General features: G+C 39.5%; 1 protein-coding gene across 1 annotated transcript in view; it reads right to left on the bottom strand.

Annotated features, from left to right (window-relative positions):
• LOC130911201 (nectin-3-like protein) overlaps positions 1 to 27119 on the bottom strand; it is a 91686-nt gene that overhangs the window by 20201 nt on the left and 44366 nt on the right. The window contains exons 2-5 of the mRNA XM_057829010.1: positions 20099 to 20446; positions 11195 to 11494; positions 7161 to 7278; positions 2059 to 2210 (exon numbers count right to left, since the gene is read on the bottom strand). Of these exons, the coding sequence (XP_057684993.1) occupies positions 2059 to 2210; positions 7161 to 7278; positions 11195 to 11494; positions 20099 to 20446 (918 nt within the window). The remainder of the gene's footprint in view (positions 1 to 2058; positions 2211 to 7160; positions 7279 to 11194; positions 11495 to 20098; positions 20447 to 27119) is intronic.

Consider the following 27119-nt stretch of genomic DNA (forward strand, 5'->3'; position numbering starts at 1 on the left):
TTCTTTCTCCTCCAAATACGAGAACCTGTGATTCTACCAAAAAGTTCTATTTTGGTTTCATCTGACCATAACCCATTCTCCTAGTCCTCTTCTGGATCATCCAAATGCTCTCTAGCAAACCGCAGACGGGCCTGGACGTGTACTTTCTTCAGCAGGGGGACACGTCTGGCAGTGCAGGATTTGAGTTCCTGGCGGCGCATTGTGTTACTGATAGTAGCCTTTGTTACTGTAGTTCCAGCTCTCTGTAGGTCATTCGCTAGGTCCCCCCGTGTGGTACTGAGATTTTTGCTCACCGTTTTTGCTATCATTTTGACGCCACGGGGTGAGATCTTGCATGGAGCCCCAGATCGAGGGAGATTATCACTGGTCTTGTATGTCTTCCATTTTATAATAATTGCTCCCACAGTTGATTTTTTACACCAAGCGTTTTACCTATTGCAGATTCAGTCTTCCCAGCCTGGTGCAGGTCTACAATTTTGTCTCTGGTGTCCTTCGACAGCTCTTTGGTCTTGGCCATGATGGAGTTTGGAGTGTGACTTACTGAGGTTGTGGACAGGTGTCTTTTATACCGATAATGAGTTAAAACAGGTGCCATTAATACAGGTAACGAGTGAAGCTTCGTTAGACCTTGTTAGAAGACGTTAGACCTTTTTGACAGCCAGACATCTTGCTTGTTTGTAGGTGACCAAATACTTATTTTCCACTCTAATTTGGAAATAAATTCTTTAAATATCAAATAATGTGATTTTCTGTTTTTTTTTCCCATTCTCTCTCATGGTTGAGGTTTATCCATGTTGACAATTACATGCCTCTCTAATCTTTTCAAGTAGGAGAACTTGCACAATTGGTGGTTGACTAAATACTTATTTGCCCCAATGTATCAACTAATAACACCTTTACACCATGAAGAAAATGAAGATGCAAACTTACTCTAATCTTTATACCTCAGGGTCAAAATGGGTCATAGACTGCATTATAGTACCCAAGCGGTATGTAAGGGGTTAAGCGCATCTGCAATGGCATAGTTGATCCATCTGAGAACATCAGTGGCCAAAAACCACAAGGCTTCATACAGCAGCAGCAAGTGGGGGAAGGGGGTAGCAGAAGGGAGCCTAACTCCGCTACAGGGGGGACGGCGGGGGGAAGAGGCCGCATGCCCAAAGTCTTAATATTTGAAGAAAGAGGAAAGATAATTGGCCAGCCGAGTCTTTCCTGGACGGGATGTCTGTCAGCTGTGCTTTCGCTCGGAGGAGGGCTCCGGCTCGGGCCTGTAAACAGACGAAGCGTGACAGCTTTTTTGGGGCGCGTCCAGCTCTTCCCAGAGCCGAGCGATCGGCGGGGAGGTGATGGGGGATCCAAAGGCAGCGGTTGCTTTGTTTGGAGAGGGATTACAAAGGGGCGATGCAGGAATGAAAACAAAAAGGAGAGTTCTCAGGATCCACACCCTGGCCCTGACTTGGCAATAATGAGACGGCCTGAGTGGCCACACGGGACCGCGGTGCAGGAAGCGCAGATGTGGATGCAGCAGCGTCAAAGGACTGGGATTTATCTGTGGCATTCATAGAACCCCAATAAGGAAAACACATTTGGATGATCCGGGTACGGTTCAGTCTGCGGCCTTCGTTGACATTTACACAAACGCGCACGTACTCAACAGCTCCGCAGTGTTACACTGGAACATTTCACGGCCTATATACTGCTCATAACTCTTTAACCTGCAAATCTGTCAGTGCAATTCATAATGACTCCAAGAAAGCTGACTAGGAGATAAAAGTGCACCGCTGAATCACAATACTTAAAAACGTATTAAATGTTTTTATTTTTTAAAATGGATTTTAATGGTCCTGTCTTCTCCCTGTCTTAGCTTGTCTCCGTCTTGGGTCTTTTATCATTCTCGACTCATAAGTCTTGGTCTCCTCAGTTTTAGTCTTGATCTTGACAGTTTGGTCTTGAGCACGACACTGCCGAACAATCAAGTCTTCAAGAAACCCCATTCACACACCGGCACACGCAAACTCTTATGTGCATGAATTATAGGAGTCAGAAGCGAGACACTACCTTGGACCCAGAAGGATAAGTCTTGGCTACGGGTGCCGACATCATTGCTGGCTTCGCAGCGGTATACGCCTGAGTCATTGAGCTCCAGCGGACGTAAGAACGCAAACCTGTTGCTAATGGCCTCAACGCCATTCGGCATTGGCCCGTCCAACCTGGGAACAAAAGCAAACCAACAAAATAGTCCTTTTTAGTGATGCCATCATGTTGTCACTTGAAATCAGTTTATACCAATTTTAAAAAGAATAGCAAACATTTTATTTGGCTTAAGGTAATTATATACAGACATTTCCGCAAAAAAAAGTCTGGAAAACCGCTCGAACGAAGATAGCTTTTGTCCTGGGGGCATAAGGTTTCACCGGGCGAGACTTTATTGCTCCTGTCAAGATGCCGTGAGCCTTGTTTTCGCATCAGAGGACAACAGAGTGCCACAAGGTCTGGCTTACTCCCACGCAGGAGACATTTGGACTGTTATTCATAGCCTCTTGATGATGGCTACAACCAGCGGATCCAGTTTCAAAGAAAATAACCTGGAGAAACTACAGTACAGTGATCCCTCGCTACTACGAGCTTCAACCTACGCACCCTCAGTCCATCGCGGATTTTTTTTTTTCCAAATTAAAAAAAACGAAAAACAAGTGAATGAAAAGGTAAATACTTATATGGTGCATTTATCTGCATGGTTACCATGCCCAAAGTGCCTTACAGTAGCACACATTTACCCATTCATGCACACATTCACACACAAATGGGGCTGCTGCCATGCAAGGCGCTGTCAACCCATTGGAGGCAAATCAAGGTTCAGTGCCTTGCCCAAGGGCACTTCGACAGTGGGCAGTTGTAGCTGGGAATCGAACCCAGACCCTTTGGTCCAAGGACAACTCCAGATACCAACTGCGCCACGGCCGCCCTACATCGTACTTGTTCATTTAATTCACTTGTTCACTTAATCATTTAACTCAGGGGTCCCCAAACTACGGCCCGCCTCCACATTTGGTCCGGCCTGTTATTTATTTCCTGGCTTTTTTCTGTGAAGAACACAGAGAGGGTTATTTGGTTATTATCTATTTAATTAATAGTGGTATTATTATATTATATTCTGGGCTGTCAAATGATTAAAATTTTTCATCGAGTTAATCACAGCTTAAAAATTAATTAACCATAATTAATCGCATATCAAACCATCCATAAAATATGCCATATTTTTCTGTAAATTATTGTTGGAATGGAAAGATAAGACGGATATATACATTCAACTAGAGCTGAAACGAATACTCGAGCAACTCGAGTTAATCGAGTTTAAAAACTGATCCGAGTAATTTTATTCACCTCGAGTAATCGTTTATCTTGACAGCTCTAAGCATCACGTTTTGCTCGGACTACTTTTAATGCGGGACAACGCGCTGATGTCACGTGCGTAGAGGAAGAAGCAAAAAAAAAAAAAAAACTTACTGCAGCCGGCAGCCGACGTTGCTAAATACTAGCCCGCACATGCTACCTTAGTTGCAGGTAGCTTCTGATGAGTCTCATAGAGATCACATGTATGTTGAACTAGATGCATAATGACAGACTAGGCCGCGTCTGGGCAGCGTTAGCAAACAGCCGCCATCTTAAAACAGTAGAGCGCCAAGCGCTAATAAAGAGCGCTAAACGCTAATAAATAAGATTAACGTTACTGTCACTACTAGCTCACGTAACGTTAGCCCTGCGGAGGCAGCCATGCGTGGCTAATATGTCTTACATACAGGCTTTAACATAACATAGCGTTGTGGAGTGATGAGGGTGTAAAATAAAAACTCAATAATGCTAACTATCAATTTTAGCTCAGTAGTCATTGCTGGATAAAACACCAAGTAGCACTAGTCCCTAATGTGCTCCAATACAGCCTGTATCATACATTTATTTTGAACACTGCAAAAACTCAAAATCCTATCAGGACTTACAGTTTAGACTAACTTAAAACTTAACTAGAACTTAAAAATGGCTTGACACAAATAGAAATTCAATTGAAAAACGTGGGGAAAAAATCCTAACTTTTAAGTGATGTGTGTTATCAAGCGTAAAGGCATTTTTGGGTGTATATATACTTTTAAAAAAAAATAAGATCTAAAGGTTTTTTGAGTGAAAGCAGTGAATTAAGTCTTTTTTTTTATTCTAGTTACATCTGAGATGCAATTGTTGGCTGTTTTCAACAATATACATAAAAAATAAAGACATTGATTGACTGAAAATGGTTCAAGATTAAATGAAATGTCTTGTTTTCCCATGTATATTTACAATTGCTCTTCACCTAAAAATATATTTGTTTTATCCGATTACTCGATTAATCGATAGAATTTTCAGTCGATTACTCGATTACTAAAATATTCGATAGCTGCAGCCCTACATTCAACATACTGTACATAAGTACTGTATTTGTTTATCATAACAATAAATCAACAAGATGGCATTAACATTATTAACATTCTGTTAAAGCGAACCATGGGTAGAAAGACTTGTAGTTCTTAAAAGATAAATGTTAGTACAAGTTATAGAAATTTTATATTAAAACCCCTCTTAATGTTTTTGTTTTAATAAAATTTGTAAAATTTTCAAACAAAAAACAAACTAGTAGCTCACCATTGTTGAGGTCAATGATTACACAATGCTCATGGTGCTGAAACCCATAAAATCAATCGCACCCAAGCGCCAGCAGAGGGTGACAAAAAACACCAAAAAACACAAGTAACAAATGGACACGACACTGCTATAATTTTAATCTGTTTGAGCGGGGCATGTGCATTAAATGCGTCAAATATTTTAACGTGATTAATTAAAAAAATTAATTACCGACCGTTAACGCGATAATTTTGACAGCCCTATATATTATATTATATTATATTATATTATATTATATTATATTATATTATATTATATTATTATTATTTTATTTAATTACTTTTGTTCCGTGAAGATATCAGAAAGGGTTATTTGATTGTGGCTTTCTGAAAAACAATTAATTTTTACATTTAGGCACTCCTGCAATCGCCACACTTTTCTGTTACAAACTGAACCGGCCCCTCATCAGAGAAGGAAAAAGTTATGTGGCCCTCACAGGAAAAAGTTTGGGGACCCCTGATTTAACTTTTTAAACAATTACTGTGGCAAATCATTGTGTGCAAGTGAACAGCTTGAGTAGATTTAAGTGGACTCACTCAATGAAGCACTTAATAAAGACAGCATTTTTCTACTTTATTCTTGTTTAAAAATAATTCGGGGTGCAAAAAAATGGAACGTAAACAGATTAAGAACACTGACTTCGCCTTTCCAACATGGCATTTCTTTAAAAAAAAATCTAGCATCAGTATTATAGTATACTACTACATATAATATAGAATAATTATTGATTGCCAATCAGATTTTTCATGAAGGGTTTCCTTTTAAAGCTATTCGTAGTAGAATCTGAATTCTGAAGTATGTGAGATTAACTCCAAAAATCGTTATCTATATAAGGAACATGATGCGCTTTTATTTTGAAATGTTCACCGGAAGTACGTTCGCTAAACCGCTAACCGTAAGCTTTACACTCCTCGAAAAAAAGCACCTTTTAACCACAACTTTGCGTTTTGGAGAAGACTGCGGATGTTTCATAGCAGGCTAAAAAAATTAGGTTGTCTTTTTTTTCTCATTAGCCTCAATGTAGCAATGCTAACATTTACAGTGTTTAATATAGATGTGTTTTCTTATTCTGTATGTCTGAACTTTAATTCTATGGGGTGTTGATGACCAATAAACGGTAACACTTTATAATAACTATTCGTTTTACTAGTTAATAGATCATTAGTAAACTGTTGATAAATGACTTATTGTTGATTTGTGAAGTATTTGTTAACAGTTTGTTACAGGGTGTTCTCAACCTGAAACACAGTTTGTGTGGAAACGTTTCAAGTTTTTGTGTGTAACGTTTGGCATTTCTATCTTTTCAGATTAAGAAATGCCGTTTACTTCAAAAGAAAAGGCATTTTGATAAGGCATTTTGCAGGCAGCGCTCATGTTGCACATTTAGGAAAATCTGCCATAGAACCAACAAATATTTGTACTTTGTATATTTAACCAATAAAACTTATGACCTTCAACATAAAGTGTATATAATTTTATTAAGATCCATCAACTAGCATGGGCATTTAGAATGGGGTCAACCATATTGGAACACCCTGAAAATGCTTAACAAACTGTTAACAAATACTTCACAAATCAACAATAAATCATTTATCAACAGTTTACTAATGATCTATTAAGTAGTAAAACGGATAGTTATTATAAAGTGTTACCCAATAAACATCTGTGAAAGGAACTGGAGTCTGATATGCCATCAACACGCACGCATGTACTCACGCGTGCGGCAATAAAACACAGCCGTGAATATTACCGCCCTCATTTTATTTACCGTGCGATAAATGGACTCATTGCATATCGCGACAGGCTTAGCAACTTCCAGAAAACATGTAGTTAGTTAGTTAGTTAGATGAACTTACGATCTGCCAGATTGTTGTCTCCTGTCGTCTTCCAACATGACAACTAGGAGACGGCGCTTTAGGTGTTCATTCACATCCCACGTACAGCCTGGTATGCAAGCTTGGCATTGAAGACACAGGACAAACGAGTGTACCCTACTTTGTTTCGTTGAAATAAGTGTTTTGGCTAATCTGATGCGCTTTTTTTGGCTTTGTGTCGCTTTCCCCGCTTGCATACCGAGCGTCATTCTCAACTTTCCACGCATATATTTTTTTTAACCCTTCATTAACCGTCGACAGGATATTGTGCTCGTCGACGCATTTACGTCATCGACTACAACTAGTAGGGACAGCTCTACTTTTATGTATCTCTTTCCAATGTTTAATCTGAATAAATACATTTCACACACCAAAATGTGAGGGGGGGGGGGGGGGGGGCTACTTCAAACTTTTCACTTATTGGCGGGTTCTGGTCCCCATTAACAACGAAAAACGAGGGATCACTGTACTATCCTGCATCTTTTTCTGAGATCAGCGAGCCAAGTGCTTAAGGTAAAAGTACATGCAACAATATGGTGAAAGTGTCCAGACTATCAAGCATCCGATACATACCTGGCCCATAAATACTGGTGGGTAGGGGGGTTGGCCTGTGCGTCACAAATGAGCACAACGTCGGTTTGTCCGGCATACCAGTTTTTCTCTACCCCCTCTATGATGACTGTCGGTGCAACTGTGTAAAAACAAAACAAAACACAACAAATGTTACCTCTAACAATGGCTCAATTACGCTGAACACAGCACATTTGGGACCATGTATAAGCACAACAAGCACTTCTATGAAGGAGAAAAATATAATGTGCATTGTGTCTATGTTACACGAAGCAAAGTACCCTAGCCTAGGTTTGGCAATGTTGCCAAGACTAAATAATGAGGTTGGAGGAGAATTCGAACAAAAGAAGGACAAAAGTTGCACAGCTCATAAATTCCACCCCCTAAAAAATAAAACTTCACACAGGGGTTACACATACAGGATGAAGCCAGCACGTGCTGTTGTAATAAAACACAGCAAACAGACTCTGATATCATATTTTGCTCATTTTGATTTCTCTTGAGAACAAATGAGAGTTGTTACTGAACCAAAAGGAAGGCGTCTCTGTTCGTCTCGCCTGTCGAACGTCCTGCGCTTTGCCGTGGAAATTGTGCTTCTTTTGCACTTAAAAAAAAAATCACTTGTGTCTTGGAGATGATTTATTGAGCCACAAAGCCTTGTTCCGCCTATATTACCCTTGCTTTTTCTCACTGCTTTCTCTCTACGCCCACAGCCTTCTTCACTCCTCCCCACTGCTACCTGTGTCACGGGTGAGGCTTGATCAATACTTCAAAAAATGGCTTCATTAGTAGTCACACAAAATGGTGTCATTTAGATAATACTGTAATTATATGTCATCATCATAAGAATAAATATTAGTTACTATGCCAAGAGCTGATCTGAAAATACTGTAGAGGCAGCGATTTTGTTTGAACTTGAGCCTGGACTTCAAGGCAATTAATTAATGACAGAAAAACACATTAAATTGTTCTCACATCCTTAATTCCAATATTGTGTGGTATTCATTCATGAGTGGCCCCTTTTCGCGGCCAGCATGGGAAAAAAACTGAGGGAAGAGTATAGTATAAAGGAGGTGTAGCTATTAGCTAATGAGATTAAAGAAGCAAGACAGTCAGCCGGACGTATACGGCATTACCGCTAGTTATTATTTTTTTTAAAAAGGCACTTCAAAGGTTTAGCTCTCATTTAAAAAAAAAAAAAAAAAAGAAATCAACCAAGTAATTGTAAAGAAAATTATTTTTTCAGACTACCCTATGCTAATGCTAACAGGATTTAAATTCTCTTCTAATTATGAAAGGTCATATTTACTTTAGGGCTGCAGCTATCGAATATTTTAGTAATCGAGTATTCGACTGAAAATTGTATCGATTAATTGGATAAAACATTTTTTAAGGTAAAGAGCAATTATAAATATACATGACAAAAAAAAAGACATTTACCGTATTTTTCGGACTGTAAGTCGCGTTTTTTTTCATATTTTAGTTGGGGGTGCGACTTATACTCAGGAGCGACTTATGTGTGGAATTATTAACACATTATGATATAATTTCACATGTTATTTTGGTGTTTTGCAGTGACACTGATGGTTTTGTAAAGTTGTTAGCATGTTCTTATGCTATAGTTATCTGAATAACTCTTTATAGCTATGGCCACGTTCGCGTTCTGCCTTTGGCAGTGTATGTTCAATTGTATTATTGACTTTTTTTATCTTGAAATGGATGCATTTAGTTTGTGGCGCTTTCACGCCCACGTGAGGGCGCACTAGCACTTGTTTACGTGACACGCCAGAAGAAGACGGACAGCTACGTAGCTCTGAGTGAGTGAGTGGGCGAGTTAGCTAGAGAGAATAGACGGCTGCGAACCTACTTTCATTGTTTATGCTTTTAAATCATCTCTACAAAGGCAACGCCTGTGCGTATCATCTTTTCTGTTGTTGTTGTGTGTTTTCCACCCGCGATCGGACACCTAGAGCCAGTTGTGTGGTTGTTTGAACGATGTGCTAATGATAGCGAACGCATGCTAACCTGTTACTTATTACTAATAGTACCAAATTATCATTTATTTACGTTGATGCGAACCTGTTTTCTATCGAGGACCAAATTGATTCAGCAAATTATATGGACGTCCAGCATTGTCTTTTGGGAGTTCGCTGTATAGCCAGGACCGAGCCGTAACGTAGGACAGTATATTCACATTTCGTTGTTCATACACTGTACATTTATTTAGCATGTTGTTCTCTATTGTATTTTTATATTAAATTGCCTTTCAAGATGACATGTCTGTTCTATGTGTTGGATTTTATCAAGTAACTTTCCCCCCAAAAATCAATTTATACTCTGGTGCGACTTGTATATGTTTTTTTTCTCTTCGTTGGGCATTTTATGGCTGGATCGACTTATACTCAGGAGCGACTTATAGTCCGAAAAATACGGTAATCCGATATTGAACCATTTTCAGTCAATCAATGTCTTTATTTTCGATGTATATTGTTGAGAACAGCCAACAATTGCATCTTACATGTGACTAGAAAAAAAAAAATCACTGCTTTCACTCAAAAACTTCTACATCTTATATATAAAAAACCATATTTCTTACCTAAAAATATAATTACGCTTGATAACACACATTACTTGAAAGCTACGTATTTTTCCCACGAGTTTCAATTTAATTTCCATTTCTGTCACGCTATTTTTAAGTTCTAGTTAAGTTTTAAATTAGTCTAAACTGTAAGTACTGATAGGATTTTGAGTTTTTACAGTGTTCAAAATAAATGTATGATACCTGCTGTATTGGAGCACATTTGGGACGAGTGCTATTTGGTGTTTTATTTAGCAATGACTACTGTGCTAAAACTGACAGTTAGCTTTATTATGTTTTAATTTTACACCCTCATCACTCTACAGCGCTGTGTTTTTACAGATTAAATAAAGCCTGTATTTAAGACACGTTAGCCACGCATCGACAGTGGTCATAATCAATAGAAACCTAGCCCTCCGAAGGGCTAACGTTACGTGTACGTGAGCGAGTGACAGTACCGTTATGTTTATTAGAGATGAGAAGTCTACTGCTTAAAGATGGCGGCTGTTTACTAACGCTGCCCAGATGCGGCCGAGTCTGTCATTTCGCATCTAATCATAAATGCATGCGATATCTATGAGACGCATCGGACACTATCTGCTACCGCACTAGCATCATGCGGGCGTAGTTTTTAGCAACGTCGGCGTAGTTTGTAGCGGCTGTCGGCTGCATTAAGTTTTTTTTTTTAATTGCTTCTTTCTCTAGGCACGTGACGTCAGCGCGTTGTCCCGCATTAAAAGTAGTCTGGGCAAAACGTGATGCTTAGAGCTGGCAAAATTAAACGATTCCTCGTGGTGAATAAAATTACTCGGATCAGTTTTTAAACTCGAGTTGCTTGAGCATTCGTTTCAGCTCTTCTTCAAAAGTATTTAAAAGTCATAATAACGTTATCCCACCGAAATTCTGATTTAGGGCTCTTCAAGTGATCCACTGATAGAAACACTCGTAAGTTCTTAAAAGATAAACATTATGAGTTAAAATAGTTTTATATTAAAACCCCTCTTCATGTTTTCGTTTTAATAAAATTTGTCAAATTAGTTTTTAACTAGTATATCGCCATTGATGTTGACGTCACTGGGTTACGTTGCCGGGCTTCCAGAGTATGACTCTAGAGACATAAACACTCCTGTGGCAACTCATTATGTAAGTGAGATGCTGTTCTCAGCATCGTGAGTGGACTCACTCAATGAAGCATTTAATAAAGACAAGCTTTTTTACATTAGTCTTATTTTTAAATAATTCTCATTAGGAAGGCGTCAAGGTGGGACAGTAACATGTTTAAAACCTGTTAAAAAAACAAACAAACTTTTTTCGGTATCAAATCGGGACACTGTATCGGCAGATTCTCAAAATCAGGTGACTCGGACTCGGGTACAAAAATATGCGACTGGGACATCCCTAATTAACTAACACTTGGGAGCTTGTCTAGGTTCCAAACAGATAAAAACTGGACACTTACACTGAATATTGAGCACGTATGGTATCCTGAACTCTGTCTGCAGTGCGGGGTGGTGCACCACACAGGTGAGCGTCTTGCCCTGGGCGGAGCTTGACGGCTGCCACAGGTAGCGGACCTGCACACTGACCGTGCCGTCAGTCTCCTCAACAGTCTGTTTCTCCACACGGCCGCGCAGGTCCGTCTCCCAGGAGACCTCGGCAGTGGGGCGGCCTTTCTCTGCGATGCAGGTGGCCACCAGAGATTCGCCCTCACCGTCCACGAGGGCGACGGGACTGGCCGACACGTACACTTTGGGCTCCACTTGAAGAATGAGACAGTGACAAAACGAGTGACAAAACGACTTACAAGAAAAAAATCAGAGATGTGAAGATCAGATATATGAAAAAAGCAGTGGAAACCATTATCCATTTACATACTGCACGCATTATGATTGCAAAAGTTGGCGTAGTATCCGGTAAATTTTTACAACATGAACCTGACTTGCTTTCGCGGGCCACACAAAGTAATGTGGTCGGACAGCTCTAGCCCTCGGGCCTTGAGTTTGACTCCTGTGCTCTAAATTACCATAGCAAGTTTACAACTTGAATATGAATTAAAATAGATGTTAGTCAGTCAAAAAGATAATTATGAAGGTGTACCTGTAGCAAATATCCTTTTGTAAAGCCTAATGGCTATTGAAAGTATACATTGATATTTTAAATCTATGAACTTAGTGAGTGGCAGTGCAAGTAAATCTGCTCTGAGATACCCAAAATGACTGTACACTGCTGGCTAAAAGTATTGGCACCCCTGCAATTCTGTCAGATAATACTTAATTTCTCCCAGAAAATGATTGCCATTACAAATGCTTTGGTAGTAAAAGGTTCATTTATTTTTATTTTTTTGCAATGAAAAAACAAAAAAGACAATGGAAAAATAAATTAAATCCTTATCATTTTACATAAACTCCAAAAAGGGGGGGCGAACAAAAGTATTGGCACCCTTTGAGAAACTCATTGATGGATACCGGAAGCGGTTGTTCGCAGTTATTTTGTGTTGTGCTACAAAATATTAGGCTGAGGGTGCCAATACTTCTGTCCGGCCCATTTTTGGAATTATGTGTAAAAAAAATGATATTTTTTTTTCCATTCTCTTTTGTGTTTTTTCATTGCGAGCAAAATAAATGAAGATATTACTACCGAAGCATTTGTAATAGAGATGTCGATGCCGATCGATCGGGTCCGATCACGTCATTTTCAAAGTATCGGAATCGGCAAAAAATATTGGACATGCCTTTTTTTTAATATATATATTATTTAATTAAATCGTTTTCTAATTGTATTTAACGTTACAGACATAATATGTTACACTCATCCAGAGTCTTTAGGCTTAAGGTAGGGCTATCAAATTTATCCCATTAACGGCGGTAATTAATTAAAAAAAAAAATTATCATGTTAAAATATTTAACGCAATTAACGCATGCGCTGCACGACCCACTCACGCATTGTCACGTTCAATCTGTAATGGCGCCGTTTTACCTATGTGTAGAGCTAAAATGCAGTGTAAAATGAGTAGAGTGAATTTTGGCAGCCTTTGGAGCCTTTTTTTAATTGGCTAAAGCCTTACAATCCCTCTCCCTACGATTAGAAATATCGTGGGAAGCAATGTGGGGAAGAAAGGTAGTAATTGATCTTTTTCTTAACACCTTATGTTATTTCCCAACGCAGAGAAGATATATCAATTGGTACCACTACGCACAGTCATGGTTGAACTTCCCATCATGCATTTGGGCAGAACTGTTAAGTGGCTACAGTATCATTTACTGAAAGCTCAACAAATACACTAGATGGCAATATTTAGTCACAATATACAAAGTCACATTTATCCTTTAAGAATTACAAGTCTTTCTATCCGCGGATCCCTCTCACAGAAAGAATGTTAATAATGTAAATGCCATCTTGAGGATTTATTGTCATAATAAACAAATACAGTACTTATGTACTGTATGTTGAATGTATATATTCGTCTGAGTTTTATTCATTTTTTTTCTTGCCAAAATGTATATGATTGGGAAAAATTATCGGGAATGATTGGAGTTGAATCAGGTGCACATAAAAAAAAAAGCAATCGGATCGGGAAATATCGGGATCGGCAGATACTCAAACTAAAACGATCGGGATCGGACCAGGAGCAAAAAACACATGATCAGAACAACCCTAATTTGTAATTGCAATCATTTGCTGAGAGAAATTGAGCATTATTTGACAGAATTGCAAGGGTGCCAATACTTTTGGCCAGCAGTGTATATTGATTATAACAAAGCCAAGGGCTGAAAAAAACAAAAAAGTTGTCCTCCTATGTGAGAGTAGGACAAAGCGTGACAGCAAAAGAAACATAAACCCATCCTTTAAATGTATTTTTTGACATTTCCCAGTCAGTAATTTTTTTTGTCTCGTGTGTCCTTATTAAAGTGCACAAGCAGCTGCTCCACCGACTTCAGCGATGACAGTTTTAAAAGGCGACCACCTAATTCCCGAGACAAGGCCGTCACCTCCGGGACATCTGCTCCCCTCGACCTCAGTCGATCAGGAACTGCTGCCACAAATTCCAAAAATAACTCCCGGCACCCCGTTCCCTAAAAATAGCAGTCGGTCTCCTCCACTGGAGCGAGGGAGGCGGCACTCGTGCCGCAGTCATCAGGCTTCCTCAGTCTGCCCCTAACTAGCAGGCACATGCTAAAAACAGTAGCTGCTCTATGTTCGTGACTCCGTGACACAGACATGTTAATTTAAGAGTAATGTCAGGAAGGGAGGGAGCACTAAAAGAGTGGAAAGGTTTACAAAACATTAAACTACACACTGCATAGTATTTCTTCCAGTGGTGTAAAGTCAAAAGTAAAAATACAAATCATGCCAACACTATTCCCAGTTTTACTAAACGTATGTTGCAAATGAAATTTTTGGAGGTCACTGTGTCAGAGATAGAGGTGTGACAAAATATCGAAATGGTGATATATCGTGATACTTTGTATCCCAAAAGTTTATCGATATGCTCCTGCCATGAATTGAAATATCGATTTAAAAAGGTGTCAAAGTCTTAAAAAAAAAAAAAAAAAAAAAAGGGAACAAACAAGTTGCTACTAAAATCTTCCACCATAATAGTGTCTCAGTTAACTCTAAGGCTGCATTGACGGTGCTTGACGCCCAATCCATTTAGACTGGGAACATTCGTTCATTTGAAACCAAAGCATTCACAGTCGTTCTGTCTGATTTTCAGGGCATTTACAGGTCACTTGCTGTTCATTTTAGGGCATTTTCAGGTAATTTCCTGTTGAGTTTGAGTCACTGCCTATTTATTTGGGTGATTCCCAGGTCACTTCTTGTTCTGTAACTCAAAATAAACAGGAAGTGACCCATAAAATACCCCAAAATCAACAGGAAGTAACTGAAAATCAACAGGTAAATACCTTAACTCATTCACTCCCAGCCATTTTCACCGGAGCAAGGCCCTTCGCTCCCAGCCGTTTTACTGGATTTTGATCGATTTTGCAAGGTCCACAGAAAATTCTGTTCTATTGCTATATAAACATGGAACCCACCAAAAGAAAGATCTTTCTGCTTTCAGCAGGAAAAAAAAGTTCATATCTTTTTCCATTCTTTAGAAATCAGCATTAGAAAATAGCTTAGTTTGAGCAATTTTCCAATTTCTGATGAGAAATTGAGCTTTTCGAAAACCATACATTTCAAACATAACTGACTTTAACAGCTATTTTTCGCTTTTGTGACATGCCAAACATCTGAATAATGCTTTCGTTCTACAAAATAACAACAAGACAAATAGAGCTTTTGATCGCAAAGTAACAATTTGTTACACATAACTATTGAACCGTTGAACTATTTGCGCACATAACAACGGGGAAGGCTCTCGGCTGCTCCCGGTTGAATGAGGTGGCTCCCAGTAATCTGATGAGTCCGGATCAAGATCGGTCTCACTTTTTTCATCATCTTCATCGTTGGTTTCAACCTCGGGCTCAGCAGTAACGCAACGTGAGCTCCGCAGAACGCGTGTAGAACCTGAGGCTGTTGTCGCCGTCACCGTTAGTCTCATCAAGATGGATTTTTTTGAATCCTTCTTTCACGATGGTTTCATTTTCTTTTCAAAACACTCCTCTAGTGTCGTTTGCCTTTTTTCCCCCGATCGTTCTCCAAATTTTTCTCAAATTCTCTCGCGTCTTAACAAGATCCCTCCAACTTGTTTCCTGACTATTTTTCTTCACTTCCTTTCTTAGGCCGAGATGAGTTCTTACAAAATGCGCTACTGCCCTCCAGTGGTCAGTTTTATTGCTTTAAAATGAGTTTTGAGCATTGTGCATTGCAGTGTAGGTGCAACAGAACCTAGAGATGCCTCTTGTAAAAAATTAAAAAATAAAACGTAAAAGTCGCATAAATACCTTTTTGGGACACTGAAACAATTAAAAATAGAACGTATTTATACGTTTTTGGGAACAAATGAGTTAAATGGCCCAAAATTACCTCACTGCCTGGCATTAGCTGCCACTGACAGCCATAGACGTTCAATCCATTTGAAGTGGGAGGGATGGCAGCGAATGAAAATTCATTCATTCGCTGCCATCCTCCCACTTCAAATGGATTGGACATCTTCTAGTGATAAACTCATTCCAATTCACAGCATGAGCTTGTTTTTCTGTTTATTACTTGTTTGTAGAATATCCTAGAATGGTTTCCTGACCAATGTATCGATAATCGTTTTATCGCCATATGGTCAGATCGTCGTTATCGTGAGCTTTGTATCGCAAATGGTATCGTATCGTGAGGTACCAAGAGGTTCCCACTCCTAGTCAGAGATGTGCATCACATTCTTTCACCATTGTAGCGGGTGCGCAACTGAGCAGTTACTCGCCACTGCATGAGCTTGGGCTTTTCCATGAGTCAGCAAATCTCAATGTGCAGCTGAATTCTCAGTTTTCTGACTAAGGAAAAAGCTGCATCGTTGGCCGCATGAACAAGCAGACAAATTTAAAAGGGAGCGGGATAATAAATTGTTGTAGTTGCTGCATTTGTCACGATGGTGTGTTGTAGAACCGAAATGTCCACTAACACTGCTGGCTGCCTTATTAACATGTCAGCTTGCATACAAGCAAAGGTCTGTCTCTTCTTTTGGCATAAAATACTACCTCGATATACACTTTAATTTATGATTCATGATGTTGTTACTCTTTTGTAAAAAGCATGTATTATATCTCTGATTAAAGCCATGTGTGGAGTTTTCAGTGCCATTGTCTGGGTGGTTTTATTCTGGAATAGTTGGTCTGTTCCAGTGCCAATTGGAGTCAGTAAGGAGTTCCAGTTCTTGAGGTTTGTTTGTAAACAACCAAAGCCAATGCACTTTTGACACACTTTGAAATGCGATACTCTGTTGGTTAAATGTTCATTAATAATTTAGATGTTGAGGTTTTCCTGCCGAGGCCAAAGGAAGACTAAAGAAAAACAAAAAACTACAGAGCTGGCAATTCCTAGACACACAATTTAACAGTTAGCATGACAACAGTAAACTCTTCTCCAACGTTACTCAATTTGACCTAATAACCAGGATTTACACTGGGTGACATTGTGTTAAGGTAGTAGAATACGTCAAAACCATATATTGCCCCAAATTGTCCATGATATCAATTGTCACACTTGTCTAACTCCAAACTAAAGCATTCCTTTCGACCGCAACATCAGCTCTGGCCAAAATTAAGTCATTTTTGCTCCCAGAAACGTAGAAATACGCTCTATTTTTAATTGCTTCATTGTCCCAAAAACGTATTTTGCGTTTTTTTTGTTTGTTTTTTTTCCAGGAGGAATCTATAGCTTGCGATCTGAGAAACAAAAAACAAGGCTCCAAACCCATTTTAAAGCAATAAAACTGGCCACTGGAGGGCAGTAGCACATTTTGTAAAGACCCGCAACCCGATTCAACAGCAATGAAAGGCCGGGCAGCACGGTCGGAGCGCTGGCGGCAGTATGCCAGGCGGCGGACGACCGAACAAAACAACCGAGAGGACGCCTGGAATGCCAGGCGCTAGACGACGGAGCAAAACGACTGAGACCACCATGCAGCGGGCTCGCCAAGCAGACCCCGCAGAGATTCAAAAATAACCCATCTTTGTGAGACAGACAACAATGGGGGAAAAGTTTACACGGCAGACGCGGCAACAACGGCGTCATCTCTCAGTAGTCACGTGTAAACAAATTTTTACTTTGCTATCAAAAGTTCTATTAGTCTTGTTCATTATGATATTTTGTAAAATGAAAACATTCTTCAGATGTTTGGGATGTAACTAATGCAAAAATAGCTGTAGTAAAAGTAAAAGTTATGTTTGAAATGTATGCGTTTACAAAAAGCTAATTTTCTCCTTTATTTCATCAGAAAATGGAAAATTGCTCAAACTAAGCTATTTTCTAATGCTGATTTCTAAAGAATGGAAAAAGATATGAACTTAATTTTTTTTCTGCTGAAAGAAGAGAGTCTAATCTTTCTTTTGGTGGGTTCCCTGTTTATATAGCAATAGAACATAATTTTCTGTGGGCCTTGCAAAATCAGTCAAAATCCAGAAAAACGGCTTTGAGCGAAGGGCCTTGCTCTGGTGAAAATGGCTCGGAGTGAATGAGTTAAGAGACCATAAGAAGGTAGGAACATTTTTTTTTTTGACTGTTAAACTCTGTTATTACATGAAAGGTCTTATTAGCGGAACAGTTTTTGTAATATCGCCGATAATCCAGTCAAAAAATGCCTTCAAATTGTACAACAGCCTAACCTGTCCCATTTCGGCTCTGGTCAGATTGTGTTCTCATTACATAGTGTGGGCGGCGTCTCCACGATCGCGTCTACGCCTAATCTCATCAGCGGTGTATATAATAGGGGTGTGCCATCTTAGGCACCCCACGATTCGATTCGATTACGATTCAGGGTGTTTCGATTTGATTATTGAACGATGATCACGGTATTGACTAGAGGTGTGCAAAATTTCCGATTCTTAGATTATTCGCGATTCGGCCGTGGAAGATTCGAGAACGATTCACAAACATCCAAATTCCGATTATTGAAATATGCCAAGTAAAGCGGAAGTACAACACACTCAGCGCGCCGCGCGGGCTTCGGGACGGAACGGAGCGGGAGTAGCTAAACATTATGCTTCTCATTAACCGGCCCCTCGGGTAATGCCAACACTCAACTCACGGCTCTAGCTCAACTCATGCCACGAGATAAAAAAACACAAAAACATACCTGACTGCTGCCGAAAAGCTGCTACAAGTACAGCTAAGCTATATAATGTTACGGTAGATATCATTTATATAGGACTAGATGGATTATAGACTCGGTAGCGGTAGCAGCACATCTGCAAAAAGCTAGATGCGGGCGTTAGTAAACGGCCGCCATCTTAAAGCAGTAAACTTCCCTGCAATGCTGTTGTAGCGAACCTTCCAAGCAAACCTAATTAACTTTTTATCTAAAATACTCCTAAATCGGTAAAATATTGACTTGAATCTATCTTTAAAATAGTTTGAAAACTTTCACATGTCAAAAGTAGACAAAAGGGAAATTATGGAATAACGGGAGCAATTTTAACAACTTTAACGGTTGATTCACAACATTAAATTAATTGAATGTAGTTTAAAGCTGCTGATACAGAATGGGGACTGGAGTTTTTTTATTTAATGTTATTTTTGTATATTTGTTTACTGCTATATGTTAACTTGATACTGAAATAGTAGTTTGGTTTAGCCTGAGAGTATTTTTGAACAATTTTGGAACTAATGTACAAAACTTTATTTAAAAAAAAAAAAAATAATAATAATAATGATTAAAAAAAAGGAGGGGGGTGCATCAATAATCGTTTTATAATCGAATCGGAGCCTCTGAATCGTAATCGTAATCGAATCGTTAGGTGCCCAAAGATTCCCAGCTCTAGTATTGACGATGATCGCGGTTATCGCGATTATCACGGTTATCGAGATTAACGATGCATCGTACATTACTAGTGCCAGGTGACAGTGACAGAAATAGAAACTTAAAATTTTAAGTTAGGGGCCACTGTGCTCCTAGTAAAAATTGTTTGTCTGGAGCCCTGTACTTATGGAACCCTTTCCCCAATTGGCTGAGAAATTTCAGTTAAAAATGTCCAACAAATAAGCTATAGTGCAGGCAAAAATTCTTTCAAGATGTTGACTTTACCATGACGTTTCATATGGCTTCACTTGCCCTAAAAAGCGCATAAAGAACATTCACAGAATATTCGTGAGAAGAGAAGCATGGTCTGTTGAGTTTTTGTTTTTGTGTGTGAAGGTATTAATAATTGAGGATTTAGACACAGTTCAAGAGCTCTGCACATTAAGAAACCTTCACTTACATTGCAGCCACCTGTCAGATTGCTGGTTTACACCGCTGATAAACAAGGCTAACGAGGCTAATCAAGACTTTTATGATGTTCCAATCACAACAGTTCAAATGAATCCATACAAGTCTCGTTCTTGTGTAAGGTTGCAATATAATCAAATCAAGACTTTCCACACATTGAACCAAGCATTGGATCTTTAACTCAAACCTGGCGTCCACATTCATGGACATCACATTTTTAATCAAGGAATCAAATTTTAATACTAAAGGCTACATTTGGGCTCCAGTCAAATGTTGCCGCCATGGAAATCAGTGCCAGCTCTGTAGAAATTTTTAAATCTTGACTAATTTCACATTTGGTCAAAACACACCCAAGTACGTTTTTTTTTTTTTTTTTTTAAATCGACTTGAAATACAAGAACCTTAAAAAACATCAATTTTTTAAATAAAAATGCCGTCTCAAATCCGGTATTTGGAACACTTTTGGACATTAAAAAAAAAACAAAAAAAAACATAACACTTACCTAATACATTGACTTGTGTGGATGCTTGGGAATTTCCTAGTGGAAAAGTGGACGCCTTGCAAGTGTATACGCCGATATCATCAAGGGTTACGTTGTCCAGGGTGATGCTGACATCGCCGGTCGTGGCAGAAACGAAGGTGACGCGATTGGCTAACTCTGTGGGGATGGATGTCCCGTACTCTGAGTGGTACACTGCGAGAATCTCCTTGCCTGAAGGGAGTTGGCGCTCCCAGGAGCTCTGGATAAGTTTCAGGTCGGGCACTGACCCGATCCAGCAGTTCAATGTGATCTTCTTGCCCTGCACTGCGTCCAGTGTCTCAGGAACCACCACCAAATTGCTGGTTACACCTGCAAAAATAAATCAACCCTCAATGTTTGTGTCACTATTCTATTTTACCATTATTAAAAAACACTAATAAATAGAAATACACGCTAAATCTAATCTAGTGTTTACCTTGTAGTTCCTCAAAGGCGACGAAACAACTGATTTACACCGACCCAAACATTACGTGTATATTAAATCATATTCTCAAGTATTTCAGGCCAGTTGAGTCAAACATTTAATGACCCACTCGTATTTTTTGAAGGTCCGTTTTAGCTCTGTTGACATGTTTACAACGCAGAGTTTGTTATATTTGGGAACCATCAATCTGCTGTGTGTGCCTCTCGGATGTGCGCGCTGAGTGAAACGTATAAAAGTGGCCCACCGGCTGGTATTTTGGCTCCTTGGCATCCACGCAAGCGGTTAGCCGCAGCAATGCTATGGAGCTAGGCTGAGGCTCCCCTGTGCTCTCTGTAATTTCCCTGATTACACACAATACACACAATTTCTCGCATGCAAAATAAGACCTGAGCGTGCTTGAGTCAGACATTTTGTTTGAATGGCGAACTATTGTTGAATTGTGTTGTAAACTTGCCAGCTGTGCTATAGTACTCGGGCTTTCCCGACTCCCTCCCCCCTCAACACTGCTTGCCCAACATTGTCAAAATATTTTCCGTGGGATTCTGGCACCCGCCTACATTCAAGTGGGGGATTTTTGCCCTAATAACATAGCTTTACTTGAAAGAGGGAATTCCTGAGAAGGGTATCACTATTTTTAGATCCACAGTCTGGACCCAGAAGTCGACATCATCAATCTTTTCTTGTCAAACGTCACATACAGATCAACTCAAATTCACAACACCTGTCATAGTAAAGCCAACTGGAATGTTACTTGTCAACAAAGCACCCCAACAAAATACAACATTAAACCTAGAAAAATAAAAGCAGTAACAGTTCAAATATCAATCGTTAGCCTAATAGCGCAACTGTTTTTTCTTCGCCTCTCTGTAGAATCTGTCAAACAGTTGATGATGGCAATCCACAAATGTTCAACTGAGTTATCAGTTTCTTGTCAAACAAACAGATGAACACAAATGCCTCAAAACATCCACACTGTCCCACCTAGTCCACGTTGTCGACGTCATCGATGACGTAAATGCGTCGACAGGCACAACATACCGTCGACGGCTAATGATTGATTTAAAAAAAAAAACCCATGCAGATAAAGTTTAGAATGGCGGATGCTCGGGATGCAAGCGGTGAAAGCGGCATAAAGCCCAAAAAGCAAAAGGGCCAAAGCCTGGAATCATTTTGATGAAAATAAGGAGAGTGCCACTGTGTGTGGTCTTTGCAATGCTGCGTTCGCTTACCACTGTAGCACATCGGCCATTAAACGAACACTTGAAGCGCCATCACCCAGGTGTAATTTTGGAAGACAGCAAGAAACAACAAGCTGGCGGATCGTAAGTCCACATAACTAATGTTTTTTTTGTTTATGTTGCCTTTATGATCATCGTATTAACGTGCATCATTCATTTTTTTTTTCACGTACTTCACGTTTTATTTACACTGCTGCTGCTCCCGAAAGCTGTAGATCTCCAGTCTCTCGACATATATATATATATATATATATATACACACTCACCGGCCACTTTCTTAGGTACACCATGCTAGTAACGGGTTTGACCCCCTTTTGCCTTCAGAACCACCTCAATTCTTCGTGGCAAAGATTCAACAAGGTGCTGGAAGCATTCCTCAGAGAGTTTGGTCCATATTGACATGATGGCATCACACAGTTTGTGATTTGAGTGACTTTGAACGTGGCATGGTTGTTGGTGCCAGAAGGGCTGGTTGGGTATTTCAGAAACTGCTGATCTACTGGGATTTTCCATCTCTTGGGTTTACAGAGAATGGTCCGAAAAAGAAAAAAATATGCAGTGAGTGCCAGTTCTGTGGGCGGAAATGCCTTGTTGATGCCAGAGGTCAGAGGAGAATGGCCAGACTGGTTCGAGCTGATAGAAAGGCAACACTGACTCAAATAACCAACCGTTACAACCAAGGTAGGCAGAAGAGCATCTCTGAACGCACAGTACGTCGAACTTTGAGGCAGATGGGCTACAGCAGCAGAAGACCACGCCGGTTGCCACTCCTTTCAGCTAAGAACAGGAAATTGAGGCTACAATTTGCACAAGCTCATCGAAATTGGACAATAGAAGATTGGTAAAACGTTGCCTGGTCTGATGAGTCGATTTCTGTTGCAACATTCGGATGGTAGGGTCAGAATTTGGCGTCAACAATATGAAAGCATGGATCCATCCTGCCTTGTATCAACGGTTCAGGCTGCTGGTGGTGGTGTAATGGTGTGGGGAATATTTTCTTGACACTCTTTGGGCCCCTTGGTACCAATTGAGCATTGTTGGAACGCCACAGCCTACCTGAGTATTGTTGCTGACCATGTCCATTCCTTTATGACCACAATGTACCCAACTTCTGATGGCTACTTTCAGCAGGATAATGCGCCATGTCATAAAGCTGGAATCATCTCAGACTGGTTTCTTGAACATGACAATGAGTTCACTGTACTCAAATGGCCTCCACAGTCACCAGATCTCAATCCAATAGAGCATCATTGGGATGTGGTGGAATGGGAGATTCGCATCATGGATGTACAGCCAACAAATCTCCACCAACTGTGTGATGCCATCATGTCAATATGGACCAAACTCTCTGAGGAATGCTTCCAGCACCTTGTTGAATCTATGCCATGAAGAATTGAGGCAGTTCTGAAGGCAAAAGGGGGTCCAACCCGTTACTAGCACGGTGTACCCAATAAAGTGGCCGGTGAGTGTATATGTATATATATATATATATATATATATATATATATATATATATATATATATACACATATATGCAAAAGACATATAAATACGTTTTTGGGACAATGAAGCATTTAAAAATAGAACGTATTTATATGTTTCTGGGAGCAAATGAGTTAAAAGGGTAAATATATGAAACCACTCCTTGATGTCTGCGATTTCTGCATGGCGATCCTTGTTATATTAACCATGTTTCACCCATAAAATCCCCCCAAAATCCAGCTGTGGCCATTCAGAGGTTTGTCTTGACACTCGGTGATACATGCTACATTGAGTTTTAGGATCGAAAAAAGGTATGTACGCGATAATATCTCGTTAAAATTGTGGCGTTCTTAATTCTGCTCTCTCATGCCCTCACCTCCAGTTAGGGTTTTGCTGTTTTTTTTTAAAAAATGCCCTCCTGTTCAAAAATGTTCTTCCCACAGAAAATTGAGATTTTAAGCATTTCAATGGTGTATCACACATGCGTATAGGACAATTTTGAAATTTTGCCAAATTGGGGGTCTCAGAGCGGAACTTCAAGTCACCTGAGTGTTTTCCGCCCTATACATATAGTAGTATGATATAATATTAATACTATATATTTGCCAGCAGCATTTAACATCATTGTTTGTGATTTATATTATTATTTATGTTTAGCATTTCTACCTTAACAAAGCATTTTAAGTGTTCCACAATTTTATTTTGTGAATAAGCGTCAACAAAAATGGATTTACTAAATTAGTAAAACAAATATAAATATATTTACATTAGTCGACTAATTTGTAAAAAAATTAATAAATAAAATTAGTCGTTTGGAACAGCCCTAATCCACGCACACACAAAAAATACCTTTTGTCAAAAACAGGTGAACTCAAATAGGCCAAATGAAGTCAATTATAGTCATTTGAAACCACCTCAACACCAGCAATTGTCCGACAGGGACAGATTTGATTGTTACAAGCGATGACACGGTAAGCTAACACTGGTGATCGATGTCCGCACACACATGTGCAAGACTTATTCCCCAACTGCTACTGTACCACTTTGGCGTGGGTGTTGTCTTTCTTATCCCGTGTAGCACACCAAGAACCTAGAACCGAAGTGCGCGCCATGTGCTGTTTGCTTTAGCGTAAGCGTAGGGGAGCATGTACATAAACACAGGGCGGGGGTGCACAGAGCAGACTCCACCCTGACCATTAGGGTGGCGGAGAAGGAGAGACAGATGGCCTCAATGTGGGATACCTACAGGCAGGAAGTGTGAGTGTGGAGGAAAAGTTGGCATGGCAATGACGATTGAGCTGCATGAAACATTTGCTGAAATACGTCTGGAACACAGACAAGGCTGAAAATCAGTTTTTGCTCTTGAACCCCTCTATAAAATAAACTGCTGTATTGTAAGCCAAAAGAACTTGTGTTTGATAGAACAATATGTCTATATGGTGCCATAGCAGATTCATGGCGCATTAAGTCCCGGAACTATTTTTAATTTGTCCGTTTTACCCTGGAAACGCCCTTTTACACACCTCACGCAACTGCTTTTGTTTCAACCCAGCCATAAAACGAAGGTAAGTAATCGTATTTATTAGGGGTTTAACGGTACACCAAAATCTCGGTTCGGTGCGTACTTCAGTTTTGAGGTCACGGTTCGGTTCATTTTCGGTACAGTAAGAAAACAAAATGCAAAATATAAACGTGCTAAACTAGAATTCTGCTCAAAATGTAGTGGGTATTTAAAGATAATCCAACAACAATTTGCCTTTCAGACCCTGCGTATTGGTCAGCTTTCTTTCTGAAAGAAAGAAGAAAAAAGTCCTGTGCTACAGAGAAAAGCAATCCCAATGACAAAGATTTTAACATGTATTTTACAAATGAAATGCCTCAATGAATCTTTTTTTTTTTTCTTATGAACGGTTTTCAAAAGCATTATTGGTGGATTTTCTCAAGTTAAAGCGCCACACAGAAATTAATAAATTTAATTGTGTAAGCAGGATGTGCGTATTATACTTATTATTTAATTACAGGTGTTTTAGCTCATTTCATTTTACATAAATGGGCAATTATTTATTTTATTATGTGTTTATATTTTACAAATGTGATGTAGTATTCATTTATATTGTATATTTTATGTTGTATAACTTTAGTTCCTATGTGAATATTAGTTCCTACTTTTTTTGTTGTGGTAGGAAGGTTTTGTATTGAACATGGGGCCATGTTGGTTATTATTATAGCAGAGAAGACAGCAGTAAATCAACAAAGATAAGTCAACTGTGCCCCGATCTACCACTCAAGAGATCTTATGGACTCAAAAAGTAGATTACGATTGCATATTAGTTTGAAAATCGAACGGATCCACCCTAATATTACACGAGTGACTTCCGGCCCAATCCTAGCTAGTAGTATTGATGCAGGAGGGCCGCGTCTCACGTCAAATAATAAACTCTGCCTTTCTTTTTGCGTGCGTCGCGTTGAGCCGCTTCCAGGACGTATCTACACGTGGCCGCACTGTGACTGGTGTGCATTGGCTGATTCTAAAGCCCGCGTTTCACTGCGTTCTCGCGGCGGCCACGTTGTCGCGCCGTTGACGTTTCTGGACTGTCCTACCGTGTTGGTCCTCATTATAGTAGAGAAGACGGAGTTAATATAATCTACACAAAGAAACTAACCCGATCGACTCACAGCGTCGAAAAGTAAGGGTTATATTACGTCAGAAACTTGTTCGGTACGCGTCTGTTCCGAACCGACTACCACATACCGAAACTGTTCAATACTATTGCATGTACCATTACACCTTTAGTATTTATTAATCGAAATGTCTGTCATTTTAGATTAGAATCATTAATTTATGTCTAATATTTAGTTAAAAAAAAAAAAAGACAACAATATTATTCACTCGCATATTTTAAACTTTTAAACAAATTACGACACAATGACAAAATTAGCGTCTGTAAAAAAGTCATGGATATCTACCTAATAACTATCGCTTAATTGTATTTTTTTTTCGTTACTGTCGCATTTTCCTCGATATTTTAGATGATAATCGATCCAAACAAAGAAAAAAAAAATTAAAAGGGTAAATTGATGAAAATGAAAATCTCGACCACTCCTTGATGTCTGCGATTTCTGCATCGTGACCCTTGTTATATTACCATGTTTCACCCATAAAATCTCCCAAAAATCTGGCTGTGGCCATTTACAGCTGTGTCTTGACACTCAGTGATACATGCAACATGGAGTTTTTGGACCGAAACCAGGTAAGTACGTGATAATATCTCGTCAAAAACTTAAAATCATGTAGTCTTTAATTATGCTCTCGTGTGCTCTCACCTCCAGTTAGGGTTTTGCAGTTTAAATTTTTTTTTTTTTTTTAATTCCTGTTCATAACATTTTTTCTCCCAGAAAATTGAGATTTTAAGCTTTCTAATGATGTATCACACATGTATTTGGACCATTTTGAAATTTGGCCAAATTGGGGGTCTGAGAGCAGAAGTGTTTTCCGCCTTTTATATCTGGGAAGTCAGTCGTCCAAGAACTTTATCCACCTGCTCTAAGCAAGCCAAAAGCATTCGTCTCATTATGAAAGATTATTTTGTGATCATGATGTAGTTGTACAGTATATTTACGGGTGCACTTTTGCACTTTCCCCTCGCTTTGTGGGCAGTCCAGGGAAACAATGAACTCATGGGAAGACTTGGCTGGCTTTGAAGAAGTGCTTCAATATTTGTTTCTTTCCCTCATGACATCACTAATTGTGACAAGCTGCTGCGAAGGGTAAATCAAGACCCTCCTCCTGGCGGCCTGGAAAAGCGGCCCAAGTCTGCCGCCGATTGTTGAGCCAAAT

This window comes from Corythoichthys intestinalis, unplaced genomic scaffold, assembly GCF_030265065.1.
Source record: "Corythoichthys intestinalis isolate RoL2023-P3 unplaced genomic scaffold, ASM3026506v1 HiC_scaffold_23, whole genome shotgun sequence".
NCBI lineage: Eukaryota > Metazoa > Chordata > Actinopteri > Syngnathiformes > Syngnathidae > Corythoichthys > Corythoichthys intestinalis.